We start from the raw sequence: 15,286 nt of genomic DNA, 5'->3' as shown, positions 1-15,286 counted from the left end.
TGAGATGTATGGAACCCGTGCATAACATCAGACTGTCAAGACTCAAAAACACTTCTTCTACTCTGGATGACACTGGGTAATTCTATTAGTTACAGCAGATTTAATGTGAATTACATGCTATTTATTCTTAATTGCGGAATGTCACCCTTGTTCCTCCAGTGGTTATACATGAGATCAGTGCGTGTCGGTTTTGACCAAGCTGCAGACTACTTGAGATTTATTATAGCCATACAAAATGTGTCATTATAATTAGAATATGACATTCAATTACAGACAGTGTAACATGGAGCAGTACAAAGAGCCTTTGATGTGTAAGTACACCCATCGTATTGTTTGTCGTAGAACAGGTGATTAATGACAAGGTTATAATTTGTGGTGGAATAAATCAGGAGAGCGAGACATGAGTTGTATGCATGGAAATTACTGGATGGCCCATTCGAAAAACAAAAATGTCTCGTTACAGAACGAAATGTTACACAAAATTGCATCCTGAAACATCATTCTAAGTATCAAAGCTGTAGAAGTATCATATATTAATATATCAAATGTATCACAACAGAAGACAGACAAAATATGGAAAGCTGATGGTGTCTGATTACACTTAACGCAACACTCTGATAAATGAGTAGTGAAGGACACTACTTCAAAGTAGAGTATAGGAGAGAATCTGATGTGAAATACTCAGTATATAATGTGTGAGTCCATGGCTATATGTGGTGTGGAACACATAAAACATTCTGTAATGTATGGAAGTTACTGGGTGGAAAGCCAATGCATAGTAGTAAAGATGACAGTAGGTAGGTCACAGGATGCAGAATGGAAAACTAATCACGTGAGGTGGAACATTAGCAGTTGGTGGCACAGATCATGTGATGTGAAAATTGTCTGTAGGTGAACTTGAAGTTTCTGACCCGAAGCAAAATCTGTAATAGCGCCCCCCCCCCCCCCCCCCCCCCCCCCCACCTCCCATGTGCCATTTATAGAACTGGTGTCTTCTTATGTGATAATGTGGCCTCAGACACCAACTCCACACCCCCCAAAAGCCTCATCCCATGTAAGGTGGTGTAGAGAAAGTCATAAAACTTCCAATTGAGTTGTATGGAATAATATTTGACTGCATTATTTCATGCTGCAATGTTTTATGTAACTCTTAAATGATATATGCAGGATGGCTTCAGGTGTGGAAAATCCGTTTGGGTGGGTTTGTACCCTGTCAGTATGGCTCTAGGGAGTGTTGGACCCAGACACCATTATTGATTGGAAAACCCTCACAGTTTGACCAGTGTGAGGATGCTGAGGTGTGAAGATTGTCCACATGGACTGAACACAGGTTTCTTCCTCCAGACCAGTGACATGAGTAGGCTAGATAGGCTGACTGCCCCTGTGTGGCTGGTGAGCTGGGGCATGCAGCTGGCATTGAGCTGGGCCCAGTACAACATAGGAAAAAGCCCACAAAGTGTATGCTGCAGAATTTCAAAGTGCAAGCTCCTGAGAGAAGTGTTGGTTCACCCTTCAAGGAATCGCCAGTCTAGTAATGACTTGTCAAGTTGAACATTGCGTCAGATTTGTGCCTCTCACTAAAGCATAGTGTCCATTACAGAACACTGTTTGTATTTTCATAATTACGTCTCCTCTCTGATGGTTCTCCTCCTTGACCACACTACACTCAACATCCCTATGCCTATACAATACAATGATACTCCTCAAGAGCACTAGAGCACATTGCATATAAAAACCTCATACTACCTTAATGAATTAACCTTTCGATGTGAAAAGTTAGGGGAATAAAACCTGCCGTGACATAGCACGCAATTGTAGACAGTGACACAGCATTAAAGCTTCCAAAACGGGTCTCTGCAATGTGCTATGTGACATAAAAAGAATATTACACTTCTTTATAGCCAGGAACTTCAGCCTGGTTTACAAAGACAAATCATGATCTCCAATGACTCTTGCAGGACAAACCACAATAGTACACTGTTCATCAAAGTATAAAATAACAGGAAGCTTCTCAACTAATAGAAGGTGGTTCATGAAGTATTAACTGTTCTAGCAGAGGGAGATATCTGCTGAAACACTCAGCTCGCTGAGGTTAAGATAATACAGTAAACTCCTGGACACTCTCTTTATTTTTTGGTAAATGAATTCCTTCTGGACAAAACATTCTTAAGACGCTATCTGTTTCTATACAGTCCCAGCTGTTAGGTAACTTACTCTGAGAACACCATGAGGAGGAAATCATTGCATGAAAATGATTATGAGGGTGTCCTGAGTGGTCTATTACTGCAGCAACAAGACACCAAGACTAATTACACACCAGCTGTTGACTGACGCGTCGGAGACATGAAAATTATTAATATAGCATTTATTTCATGCTGAGTAACATTTATGTTCCAGGCTCTTGAGGGCAATGTACTTGCTTCCTCGAAAAGAATGCAAAGTAGGTGAAAAGTAAGTTTGGCCATCTCTGCAAAGGAAGATCTAGACAAACTTATTTTATCTTCTTGAGGCCCCTCCAATCCAGTGCAGCTGTTCTGTCCTCTCTGCTGCACTGCAGCTGCGATGCATTGCTTTGGCCGCAGCAGTGACTTCTTGTATACTGTTGCAGCCAATCACTGGCTTCAGGAGTCTCAAGTAAACTGGATGTCCATTGCAGCCCAGTGGAGAGCTCAGGAAAATAAGATAAGTTTTTATTTTTATTTATTATTATTATTATTATTATTATAACAGACTCCCAAAAGTTTGTATCAAATAACAAAAGACAATCCCTTTAAAGGAGTCATGACTTCTGATATGTCTGTTTTAGTAAATGTGGAACATCTTTACTTTTAAGTCTGTGTTGTGCTGTTCCTCCTAGAAGGTTAGGAATAAATTGATAACTGGGCCTTACTATTCCCCTAGTCAAAATGCTTGTCCCTACAGTTAGCACTGTTATTTTATAAAGAATACATATATTTAGTATAACAGACATTTCTTGAGAGTTGACGATGCTTCTTAAAGACAATCTGTCACCAGCGAATTCACTGTTAAGCCAGACACAATGCTTTCTAGGGCTAGCTCAGCTGAATGTAATGATAACTTTCACTTCAGTCTGGAGAAAAAGTGCTTGTAATCAATATGCAGATGAGCAGTTAAGTGCACTGAGGGCAGGCCCAAGCCACTCTGTGCACCCTTGCTCCTCCTGCTTCCTCTGCTAGCCCCTCCCTCTTGATGAATTGTTGCCTGGTTTGATACATATAAGCTCTACTTCAGTGCAGGGCCTGAGGGGTGAGGCATGAGTATCGTTGGTGTTCTTTGAAACTTCTCTGTAGACCCTGCTCTAGCCTGTAACACAGTATCTTTTTTTTTTTTCTCCTAGACTGGTTCTTTAAAGCGAACCTGTCATGTTGAATGAGCAGTGCTATCTACAGGTAGCATGTTATAGAGCAGGAGGAGCTGAGCAGACTGATGTATAGTTCTGTGGGAAAACATTCAATATCACTTGCATTTTTTATTTAAAATCCCTATATTTTCCATGCTTAGCAGTCCGGTGGACGGTCCTATCCAGTGATTGACAGCTCAGTCTGTATTCACACTCATACAGGGAAGGCTGGTAATCACTCATTAGGACTGCCCACTGGACTCTTAAGCATAGAATAAGCAGAGATATAATTGTGTAAAATACAAGTTATACTGATTCTTTCCCCACAAAACGATATATTAATTGGCTCAGTTCCTCCTTCTCTATAATATGCAGTCCACAGATAGGACTGCATGAACATTAGGACTGCTTTCCTTTAGTACACCTCAGACTTGATATAAAATTAGAGTTTGTCTTGAAAAACTAAAAGAATAGAAAGAAGATACAGCTTCTATTCATCAATCCTTATAAAATATCATTAACGTGTTATGATAAGGGAGAACCGCCAAATGTATGCAGAAATAAATGAATGAGCACTTCTGTATTTTCTCTTGCCAATCGTTTTTTTGACAGATATGCACCTAATTATGAACACTGTTTTAGCAATAGATTACCTATATTGTTTTTTTGCAATATGCCATTTACCATCATGTTGAATTCCATGTTTTTCCTTCTATTGTACTGTATAGATTTCTCATTTACAGATATTCTATTTTCCGATTACTGTAGATATCGTGGCTATGTGTTTGCGCTAACATAGGATTTAATGAGGTGGGATATTTATATTTAATGAGGATAACAATTGTCTGGGACAGAGTAAAATGTCAGCCAGTGCATTGTAAAACAAGAGAGAGGTTTTAACTCTTATTTGGTCAATAGACGTAAAATGGAAATGGGAGTTATAAAATGCTTTGTACTGGGAAGATATACACATCTACTACGCATGGTGTACAAACATTGATTACAATACACACACTGTGAAATCTGGATTTTAATATTACTGCTGAGAGATTTTGTCTAATGAGCGGATTATTCGCAGTTGCCATCTCAGCATGAATAACAAAATCCCTATTACACTGCGTGACATCACATACATTATTTATACCATAGGGGTGCGCTTGCCACAGATATAAAACACACAGTTCTGAGGGCATGGATCTATTCTCTTTCTTTTCATTTTAATTAAGGAGCTGATCTTCTAAAATATAGCACCGCCGTTTATGAACGTGCCATACTTAATTGCTCTCCCTTACATTTGCCTAGGAGATAGGGCGATAGATCAGGAACGTCCTGCTGAAATGCAAATACTTAGAAATAATTACAAAGCCCACGGAAACCTACAAACATCCCTGTCTTAGGCTTCGTTCACATCACCGTTCTGGCTTTCCGTTCTCCTGCTCCGTCTAGGAGCAGGAGAACGGAAAGGACGGAAAAGGCACATAACTGACGCCAAACTGAGCCCTTAGGATCCTATAGATTATAATGGGGTCCGTTATGTTTCCGCTCAGAAGATGATTTTTAAGCGGAGACAAAAGTCCTGCATGCCTTAATATATCTACACTGTGTCTTGTCTACATCAATGGCTGATAAATGTTCACTGCCCATGAGGCTTTTAAACCTGTGGCCCTCCAGCTGTTGCAAAACTACAACTCCCAGCAGCCCCTGATAGCTGTACGCTGTAGGGCATGATGGAAGTTGTAGTTTTGCAACAGCTGGAGAGCCACAGGTTGCACCTCCCTGTGCTGGACAGTAGCAGGGAGATGACTGTAAACCGTACACTGCGCGGTGTAAATTCTTCTGCACTGCCCATGGTATAAATATTACATTCTATAACAACAATGCATATACTGACACAATGTTATTGCATGGTTAGTATACAGACAGGACACAGAGTTAAAAGTGGATTGTCCCCATTTGCTATATTTCAAGATTGGACCAATACGATATAACACTACGCTACATTGTAATCTTCAGATATCTGGAAATGTGTACTGGCTATTTTAAAAGTGATGCGCCGTTAATTGTAAACAAATGTCTTTAATATAGAACGATATCGCTGACTGTATGCTGTAAGACCCTATGGTAATCACCCTCAATGTGACTGACTGTTATCCTTCATCTTTACATTCTGTAGCCATAGCCATATTGAGAATCATGGTGTCAGTGACATGCAAAGCTGAAATTCATCCACTTAAAAAAAAAAAAAAAAAAAAATCTATCTCCCTCCTCTCCTACTTGGTGACTTCCCTTTATTTTGTGTGGCATTGTTCTTCTTATTCGCTGGCTCCTCTTCATTGATCTACAATCTTCATCGCCGTCCTCACACTGTGCTTTGGTAGTCAGACACTCCTAGAGATGGACCAGTGCTGTTGACGTCAGGACGGTGTCCATCCCTGTGTCCATCCTGTGTCCTCACGTGCAGGTATGCATCTTTTCCTGCGATGCAATGTCTGGATGCAGCTTCTGCCAGGGTTGCTACAGGCAGGGAAGATACAGGACGGACAAAGGGCTGACATGACGTCATCACAGCTGCTCCATCCTAGTGCGGTAGGGAGTGGCTCAGACTACTGAAGTACGATGTGCATACCGTAGTCTGAGAATCAGGTGGCCATTTTAGTGCAACGATGGAGAGACCAAGAATAAGCAGAACCAAGTACTCAGAGAAAAAAGTAGTGCACCACCAAGTATATTAACTAAATATTCTGCACTCAATAACAAGTTATCATATAGAGTGGAGTTCACTTTAAATACTTCAGCTCCAATAGCTGTTGCTAAAGTTGTCAATAGACACGAGATGAAAATCATAAATCAAATTTATGACTGTCTTTTTGACCCAAAGTCAGAGGTTATTGATAAAGTCTGAAGACACTAGCAGAGGCCGTGGATGCACATGGAATTGATTGTGGTGACTGGAGAAAAGACCTGGGGCATGTGGCCCTGCTCTGCCACTGTGCATAGTGATACAAATGTGCTTTACTATGAACAGACAAAGGGAAAAGCGGAAACATAGACGGTCTTTTATAGCGGGTGATTGGCCTCAGGTTGGTCGTTCATATGTAACGGCACGTTACAACAGTCTGATGGTAGATGTTTTTTTCAGATTGTCCTTTGGCAGTGCATTGTTGATGTTCCATACATAGAATTAAAACTAATCATTTTAGCCAACAGTTTTCTAAGCTATAGGCCAGTTGTGCTAACATACTTAATAACCCTAATATAATAAGGCAGACTTTGTTATTTCTAACTCATATGCAACTATGCTGTAGGGTTTTATGTCACCTGTGCCTACTGTAAAGACAATATGACAATATCGTAGCACTTTGGATGATATGCTTTGATTCGTACTGAACCACTAGTGAAGTTTTTATCTAATGCAAGTTTAGTCATTTCCATTTACAGCACATATATACCATTTTTAACTAGCCCTTTGTACGAATCGTCCTCATTCTGCTTTTCGTAGGTGGTACACGAAGCATTAGTTGGTTATGTGCACAACAGATAGACAATACACTGACTTTGCTGAGGTAGTGACTGGAGCATGCAGCGAAGATGCGGTTATTAGACATAGATACAGAGTGGGGCTACTGTGTTAATTCTGGCTTCAGCTAAGATTTTAACTAATGTGTTTAGCAGTGCAACATTTTTTGAAAGTGCTTACCCGAGGGCCCTGATCACCTTGATCTCCCTGCAAAGGGGAAAGATGAGATGATAGTTTTAACAAGGACTCTGTGCTACCCTGTGACTCTCTCACAAATGCTGGTTGTTTGTCACAGATATAATTATGCATTATTATGCTCCAGTTGAACATCAGCATGGATTTGCCATTCCACGTATAAAATATATATACATTTAATTATTCACTACTGACCTTGTCACCCTTTGGACCAGGAGGACCCTGAAAAACAAAAGAAACTTATGGGATTTTTCAAAGTGCATGGATTTCTTAGACACCTAATATTCCCATGAATAGTATTATCATATAATATGAAAAAAATTGCATTTCCCATAGATTCCAACCAGGAAAAAGCACCGGCCTATGCGGCCTCCCACAGTCCCGGCCACCAGAGAGGTTGGTGCTTTTTGCTATATTGTGCAAGCATGGCCACTGCTGCTGGATTGCAGGGTGGTCACAACCATGGAAACGAGGAGTGTATAATGTGATGGAAAAATGAATCAAACCAGCAAAAGAGACAATATGGACACTCACAATACATTAGTAACGGCCTTGTAATAACTTTCTCTACATTATAAATGTAATTTGCTGAAATGAGACAATCCCCTTTAGGTCATAAGCTCACATCCATAATGCTAAAACCCTAAGGCACATAAACAATTCAATAACTAACACAACACTCCCAATCAGGGCCGGCCTTTGGGGTGTGCGAGCTGTGTGGCCGCACAGGGCGCCATGGCAACAGGGGCGCCCGGCGGCCGACACAGCTCGCAGTCGGTCACTCTCTACTCTCTCTTACACAGGCTACAGCAGCCAGCCGGCCCGACCCGAGATTGTGTTAGCGGTGAGGCGACTAGGTGAGCCTGGGCCTGGTGAGTGGCGAGCTGAGGCTGAGCCGCTGGTTCTGGAGCGTGGAGGAGTAGCTTAGGGGCGCAGGCGCAGCGTCCAAGTGCTGCAGCCTGCGCCTTCACAGAGACTAGCCGCGAAATGATCCGCCGCTCAATGTGTGACTGCGGCCGGACCGGCGGTGCGCCTCTGCAGACAGGTGGGAGGGAGCAGTCGCAGAAGACAGACAGTGTCAGTGAGTACCTACCTGGCTGTTCTTATTGTGTTTTTTTTTTTAAACCAAATATCTTGAAAGACTTTCATTAAATGGGGGCAGGGTCTAATTAAGGGGGGCAGCCGGGCAGGACTACTGGATAAGGGTGACAGTCACTGGGCATGATTAAGGGGGCAGGGGACTGGATAAGGCCTAAGGGTGACACTGGGTATGATTAAGGGGCAGGGGAGTGGCTTTGGTTGACACTGGGTATGATTAAGGTGGGTAGGGGACTTGGTAAAGGTGACAGGGTATGATTAAGAAAGGCAGGGGACTGAGTAAGGGTGACAGGGTATGATTAAGGGGGCAGGGGACTGGCTCTGGTTGACACTGGGTATGATTAAGGGGGGCAGGGGACTGATTAAGGGGTGCAAATGGTTGATGAAGGGGTGCAGCCTGGGGATTGATGAAGGGGACAGGGTCTGATGAATAGAGGCAGTATATGTTGAAGGGGGGCCAGTGTCTGATGAAGGGGGCAGGGGTTTTATTGAAGGAGTGGCCAAGGGTTTTGGTGAAGGGGGTGAAGGCGGCATATGGTGTGCCTGAAATTGTCTAGAGGGGGCCAAACAAAGACTTGGGTTGAAGAAATGAGGGAGAGGCTATACATGCTTAGTGTTGAAAAATGGTTAAATATAGTGTACTGACAACATTGCTCTTGTTTCTACAATACATAAACTGACCTTGTGGATTATACTATTAAAGTGGCACTGTCACTGTCTGGGAAACTGTTTGTTACAAAGATTGTTTTCCTCTTTGTGTATGTTTAGGTGAAACGGTGGGGGGGGGGGGGGGCGCCACAAGATTATCTCGCACAGGGCGCCTGAACACCTAAGGCCGGCCCTGCTCCCAATAGTCCCTGTGTAATCAGACTTGTCCTGATTGCATGCAGATATTGGTTGACAGATGAATCTGAGTGGTGGTGGTTCTTATTTACCCAGATTTTGTGTATTCTTACTTCAATGAACTAACTAATCTGCTTGTTGGCCCTATGTTGGGTATGCAAGGAAATAAGGAAAGAGCCATGCAACCCATGAAAGTTGATGTCACCTCTAAGAACTCTAGTGTCCTAATGCTCTGGAAGATAGAACTTTCCTATTTTAGTCATGTATAAATTGTGATATAGTTAAATGGACACTTCCATCAAAATCTTCATCACAGCCTATATGTGAATCATCTATGTCATAAAAAAAAAACTGGTGGTTGGTCTACTGTATATTATTTTTTGAAGTCACTCCATGTACTCTACTTCCCTTCCTCTTTATTTAGATGTTTAGAATAGCAAACAGTCTCACTTAAAGGTCCCTTTTCATGGGACTGAAATTGTGGAAATTATCAGAAAGGAGTGTTCCTAGGAATAATCATTCCCAATAACTGCCAGTCCTCCGACCAACAAGCAAACCTTCGTTCATCAGGTGGCAGCATCACTGATGCAGTCATGTAAATGATCATTTCTGGGCGGAAGATCATGCTGAGCAAACAGCAATCTGCAGCCCAGAAACACCCAATCTCTATGGGCAGTGATCGTAAGTCTCCAAGGGGATGATTGATGTGGGTGCAGTAAATTCAGATTTCACCTCCTCTGATGATGAGCCAATTATCGGGAACTGATGGTTCATTCCCAATAATTGCCTGCTGTGTCAGCCTGGGTAAAAGGACATTATCTCTTTCAGTCAGACCATCACTGAGATCAAAGAGCACTCCTCTGTAGTAATTCACAAATCAATGCAATGCACTTCTGTGGGCATCTTTATTTAAGCCTATCAAGAGAACAACAGAGCTGTCATACTGTTATCCCAATGATAAACCTACATTTATACCTTGCAGATAACATCTTCTCATCACAGCAGCAGTAAACCGACAATGGGGTTCTTATGTATATAGAAGGTCTTATCTGTGTTGACTGCTACAGAAGGACAATATATTGTATTTCATTTTAAATGGCATTGTACTGACAAAATGGAAAAGAAAAACAGCAAAGATTCTAAAAAAATTGTTTTCCATGATTATTGAAAATTGATTTCTAATATACCCCTTTGTGGTGGCAGCTAGTATGTGTTTATTGATCCAGTGCATCTTAAAATGAAGCAACTTAGCAAATAGTCTTGATTTTAAAAAACATCTACCGCTATCTTGTGTGTACAGCTCCTATGCAATCTTATGTCTATTATATAATATGTGGTTACATCCGTCTCTCCAGCATTTATTTTTTTCACATTTTTCGCGGTCTGAGCATGTGCAGACCGCAAAAACGGAACCGTTTTTCCAGAACCGGCATTCCAGCATGTCAATGGTAAAAATGCATGTCAATGGTAAAAAATGCCGGATCCGGCATTCCAGCAAGTGTTCTGGAATTTTGGACGGAGATAAAACTGCAGCATGCTGCAGTATTATCTCCGTCCTTAAAAGGCAAAAAGACTGAACTGAAGACATCCTGATGCATCCTGAACGGATTGCTCTCCATTCAGAATGCGTTAGGATAAAACTGATCAGTTCTTTTCTGGTATTGAGCCCCTAGGACGAAACTCAGTGCCAGAAAAGAATAACGCTAGTGTGAAAGTACTCTAACAAACCCTGCAACTCGAGTCAATGGTAACACAGGTAATATTATCGCATATTATTTACACATTGTTCACCTTAAAATTACAATATGGGAAAAAACAATACGGGCCTCTATAGATCTGATGTTAGGAGTAGACCCTTATCAGGTAATCTAAGGAACACAATAAGCTATTTGCAGTATGTTGCTTCCATTAATGGCTTTTCAAAGAACACAACCTTCAACATGGGAATCAAGGTGATTCTCAGTTGTAATAGAACCCGAATATTGCTGCTACTATTTTTTGTATGAATGTTTGTATTATTGTTCATACAGAATTTAGCTCAATAAAAAGCATAACAAATGAAGATCACGCACATTTAGTAAAAAAATCTGTTACAGCGGCTGTTTATTGTCCTTCACTAGGTACATCAATGCTTACTTCAAGGTCTATTTATCATTCAAGGACTTTAATTTTTATCGTTATACAAATGTGCTATAAAGCAGAAATAATCTTACTTGCCTAATGTCTTAGAGCAAAAGAATGAAGTCAGTGTTAAAGGGGTATTCAGATTATATAAAGTTATCCCCTATCTACAGGATAAAAGATAACTATTAGATTGGCAGGGGTCCTACCGATGGGAAACCCACCGATCATAAGAGCAGGGGCCCGTACGCTGAGGAGCCACAAAAAATTTATGGATAGGCAGGTCTGGTATGCGCTAGGCCGCTAGATTAATTTCTATGGAATTCCAGAGATATTCTTTGGCAGAACGACTTGTGTGCTTAGGGTCGTTGTCTTGCTGCATGGTCCACGTTCTCTTGAGAGTTAGCTCGTGGACAGACACTTTCCTTTAGAATTTGCTGGCATAATTCCGAATTCATCGTTCCACCAATGGTGGCAAGCCATCCTGGTCCAGATGCAGCAAAATAGACGCAAATCATGATACTACCACCACTGTGTTTCATAAATCGGATGAGGTTTTTATGCTGGGAACATTGTTCCAATAGCCTTCTGACTTGTCCACGTGATCTTTCTCATACTAAGGCTAGTTTCACACTAGTGGCAGGGAACAAACACCAAAGCAGAGTCATATGGAAATAGGTCAGAACCAGATGGACTATGCAGTACCAACTAAGAGACAGAGGGTGTTCAGAAGACTAATGTCAAAAGCACAGAAGAATCAATATGCAAATGCAGGAATAGGGAACAAGGAACCTAACTACTGAACTAAACAAGACTATCACTGGCAATGGTGTATGGCCAGGACGGGATTTAAATAGATTGCCCCATTCCCTGGATCAGATAGGCCCATTGACTTGGCACTCCATTAGTCAGAAACACTAGTACACAGTAATAGAGCAGCTGAGCAATCAGCCCACTGCTAATCTCCCTCAGCACATGCCTGCTGCAGGGAGAAACAGAGTGCTGCATCCAGAGTGTGGCGTTTTGCATTTTTTTCAGTGCTTTTTTTTGCTGGCGTTTTTCTCCCATTTCCTAGTGTTTTTTTCCCATAGACCTCAATAGTTTTTTTTTTTTTTTTTACAGATTTTAAAAATGCATGTTCCCTGTGTGTTAGAGGTTTTAATGTCATTTTGCACGGTATATTTTTACAAATGTTTTCTTCCCATGCAGTTCTACAGAGGCAGTGACAAAAAGGGCACATACCTTGTGCTAAAAAAATAAAGCTTTGCAAAAAAGCCATGCAAAAAATGCAATTATAAAATGCCAGATGGGAAGACACTATATGGGTAAATATGCCTCAAAGTCAGGCATTTTTTGAGTCTTCTTCAGCCCCAAAAACAACAGGGACAAAACAGTGCGTAAAGAGACCCTTAAAGGAACAGCTGAGTTCACTAAAATGCCAACATCAAGACATAAAAGAAATAATGTATGTGGTTCTACTTACCTGTGGTCCTGGTTGACCCTGAAAAGTGATAAATATTATAAAGTTATTACAATTTCTGATAATATAAGTTAACAGAGAAAATTAGATTGTCAATAATGGCCATAACCATATAACGTAATTATTCAAGTTTATATAACAGTATACAGTATTATTTGTAAAATACAGAGCAACCTGGAGAGTACTCATCGATGGGTGCAATCATCAATCATTACAGTGGTTATCCAGCAGATACCTTCTTTTTTTTTTTTACCTCAAACTATGTTCATTTTTCGTTTCTATTTTTTAATTCCTGCTTTCTAAAAGTCTTAACATTTTCCATTCACATTGACACAAAGTTCTACTTTCTAAAGGCACATGACCACGGAGCGTGAGTGAAATGAAGCTTCTCACTCACCGCTCCGTGGCCTCCCGACTCGGCACCGCGCTGCAGGGCCTTGCGTCCACACATCGTCAGCGCCTTGGCTGACGCTGTGTGTGACGTCAGGTCCCAGTGCATGCTGGGATGAAGACGCGCCTCCTGCGGACTCCATGTGTCACGCACGCCGCACTTCCAGGAAAGGTAAGTATAAAGTTAGCAGCACCAGCGGTGGCGGGGCAGGGCGGGGTGGGAGAAATGGGGACACCTGTGATTTGGCAATGGCATGTATAAAGTTATTGGCTGGCTGGCAGGCGGGGAGAGGGTTTAATGGGGGCACCTTTGATTTGGCAATGGCATGTATAAAGTTATTGGCGGGGGGGAAGAGGGGTTAATGTGGGCACCTGTGATTTGGCAATGGCATGTATAAAGTTATTGGCGGGGGGTGGAGAGGGGTTAATGGGGGCACCTGTGATTTGGCAATGGCATGTATAAAGTTATTGGCGGGGGAGAGGGGTTAATAGGGGCACCTGTGATTTGGCAATGGCATGTATAAAGTTATTGGCTTGGGGGAGAGGGGTTAATCGGGGCACCTGTTATTTGGCAATGGCATGTATAAAGTTATTGGCGGGGGTGAGGGGTTAATGGGGGGCACCTATGATTTGGCAATGGCATTTATAAAGTTATTGGCAGGGGGGAGAGGGGTTAATGGGGGCATCTGTGATTTGGCAATGGCATGTATAAAGCTATTGGCGTGGGGAGAGGGGTTAATGGGGGCACCTGTGATTTGGCAATGGCATGTATAAAGTTATTGGCTTGGGGGGAGAGGGGTTATGGGGGCACCTCTGATTTGGCATGTATAAAGTAATTGGTGGGGGGAGGGGTTAATGGGGGCACCTGTGATTTGGCATGTATAAAGTAATTGGCAGGGGTGGAGAGGGGTTAATGGGGGCACCTGTGATTTGGCAATGGCATGTATAAAGTTATTGGCAGGGGGGAGATGGGTTAATGGGGGAACCTCTGATTTGGCATGTATTAAGTTATTGGCAGGGGGGGAGAGGGGTTAATGGGGAAACCTGTGATTTGGCATGGAGGGGCTGCTGATCTGGGGGAGTGGGGGACATGGTGGAGGCATGGAGGCACTGGGGAAGGGGCAGCCAGTGAACTCCAGCAGTCTGTTCCTCCACCGGAACAGACTGACGGAGTTCACAACATAACCTTAGATACACATTCTGGCAGAAGAACAGCCTGCTGGAGTATACAGTATTCGGTATAGCCGGATACAACCAGCTATATGCTCTCATTGACTATAATGTGGTCCAAGGCCATCTGGCAATGTTTCGGCATACATGCTGGGTATTGTCCAAAGCTCTTTTTTTTTTTTTTGTCCGGCCAAAACCCAGCGTGAATGCTGTAACAAGGCCGGACCCCATTACAGTCAATGGCTGCAGCAGCCGGCAGTATCCAGCTATACCCAATATGGTACATTCCGGCTGTTCTTCTGACAGAATGTATATTGCAGCTGTGAAAGAAGCCTTATGTGTGTGCAATTATTTGCTATACCACTCTGAGAAATAAAAATATTGTTTTTTTATTAAGGAGTACGTTATTTTAAGAAGGTTTTTCTTATTAGAGTGCTCGATTGATCGTAAAAAATTATCTATAGAATACTCGATTACTAAAATATTTGTTTACTGCAGCCCTAGTATAGAATAAAAATATTTCCATGAATAAAGGCAAAGAAGGAGAAAAGTCAGAAGTTCTCACAGTGTTTTAGGGTGCCGTGGGCCAGGTACACATTATAGATGCAATAATGCTTGATATATTACCAACCCACACATAAATACTTGGGATTACAAAGTTTTTATGGAGAGGAAACATAAAAATGCAGAAGAATGTATAAGAGAAAGAGTCAAAGAAAACATCAAATAAAACTGTGACCGTTGCATCTTGGATGGAATAGATGTCTTCAGTGCCATATGCATTGGGGCTAAGCACTCCTTACTAGAAGATGCATGTGCCTTGTAATGAGATGTTGTATTAATGCTTTCTGTTAACACTGTAGAGAAATGCGACACCTGTTACCCCTGCTCATAATCCTGATAAAGATAACAGAACCTACATAAAATACTGCGCCTGATCAAAGGGGTGATCCTCAAGCCTCTACTGTTAATCTCCAACTTGATAGCTATCTGCATGATTTTACCCACAGGGAATTATCTGTGAAATCTATGTGACTGACCGTGGAAAAAAGTGACAAATTGCCCAGCGAAGGCCAAAGCCACGCACGTTTTAGGGATGAATGATGAGATC

The 15,286-nt window shown here is 41.9% G+C and overlaps 1 protein-coding gene across 1 annotated transcript in view; it reads right to left on the bottom strand.

Moving 5' to 3' along the window:
• COL25A1 (collagen type XXV alpha 1 chain) overlaps positions 1-13,066 on the bottom strand; it is a 169,612-nt gene extending 156,546 nt beyond the window's left edge. The window contains exons 1-3 of the mRNA XM_040419876.1: positions 13,013-13,066; positions 12,619-12,636; positions 7,269-7,295 (exon numbers count right to left, since the gene is read on the bottom strand). Coding sequence (XP_040275810.1) covers positions 7,269-7,295; positions 12,619-12,636; positions 13,013-13,066 — 99 coding nt within the window. The remainder of the gene's footprint in view (positions 1-7,268; positions 7,296-12,618; positions 12,637-13,012) is intronic.
• Positions 13,067-15,286: the final 2,220 nt, after the last annotated feature.

The sequence above is a fragment of the Bufo bufo genome, chromosome 2 (genome assembly GCF_905171765.1).
Source record: "Bufo bufo chromosome 2, aBufBuf1.1, whole genome shotgun sequence".
Classification (NCBI taxonomy): domain Eukaryota; kingdom Metazoa; phylum Chordata; class Amphibia; order Anura; family Bufonidae; genus Bufo; species Bufo bufo.
Note: the sequence above shows the minus strand (reverse complement) of the source record. Positions and strands in the feature narration are given on the sequence as shown.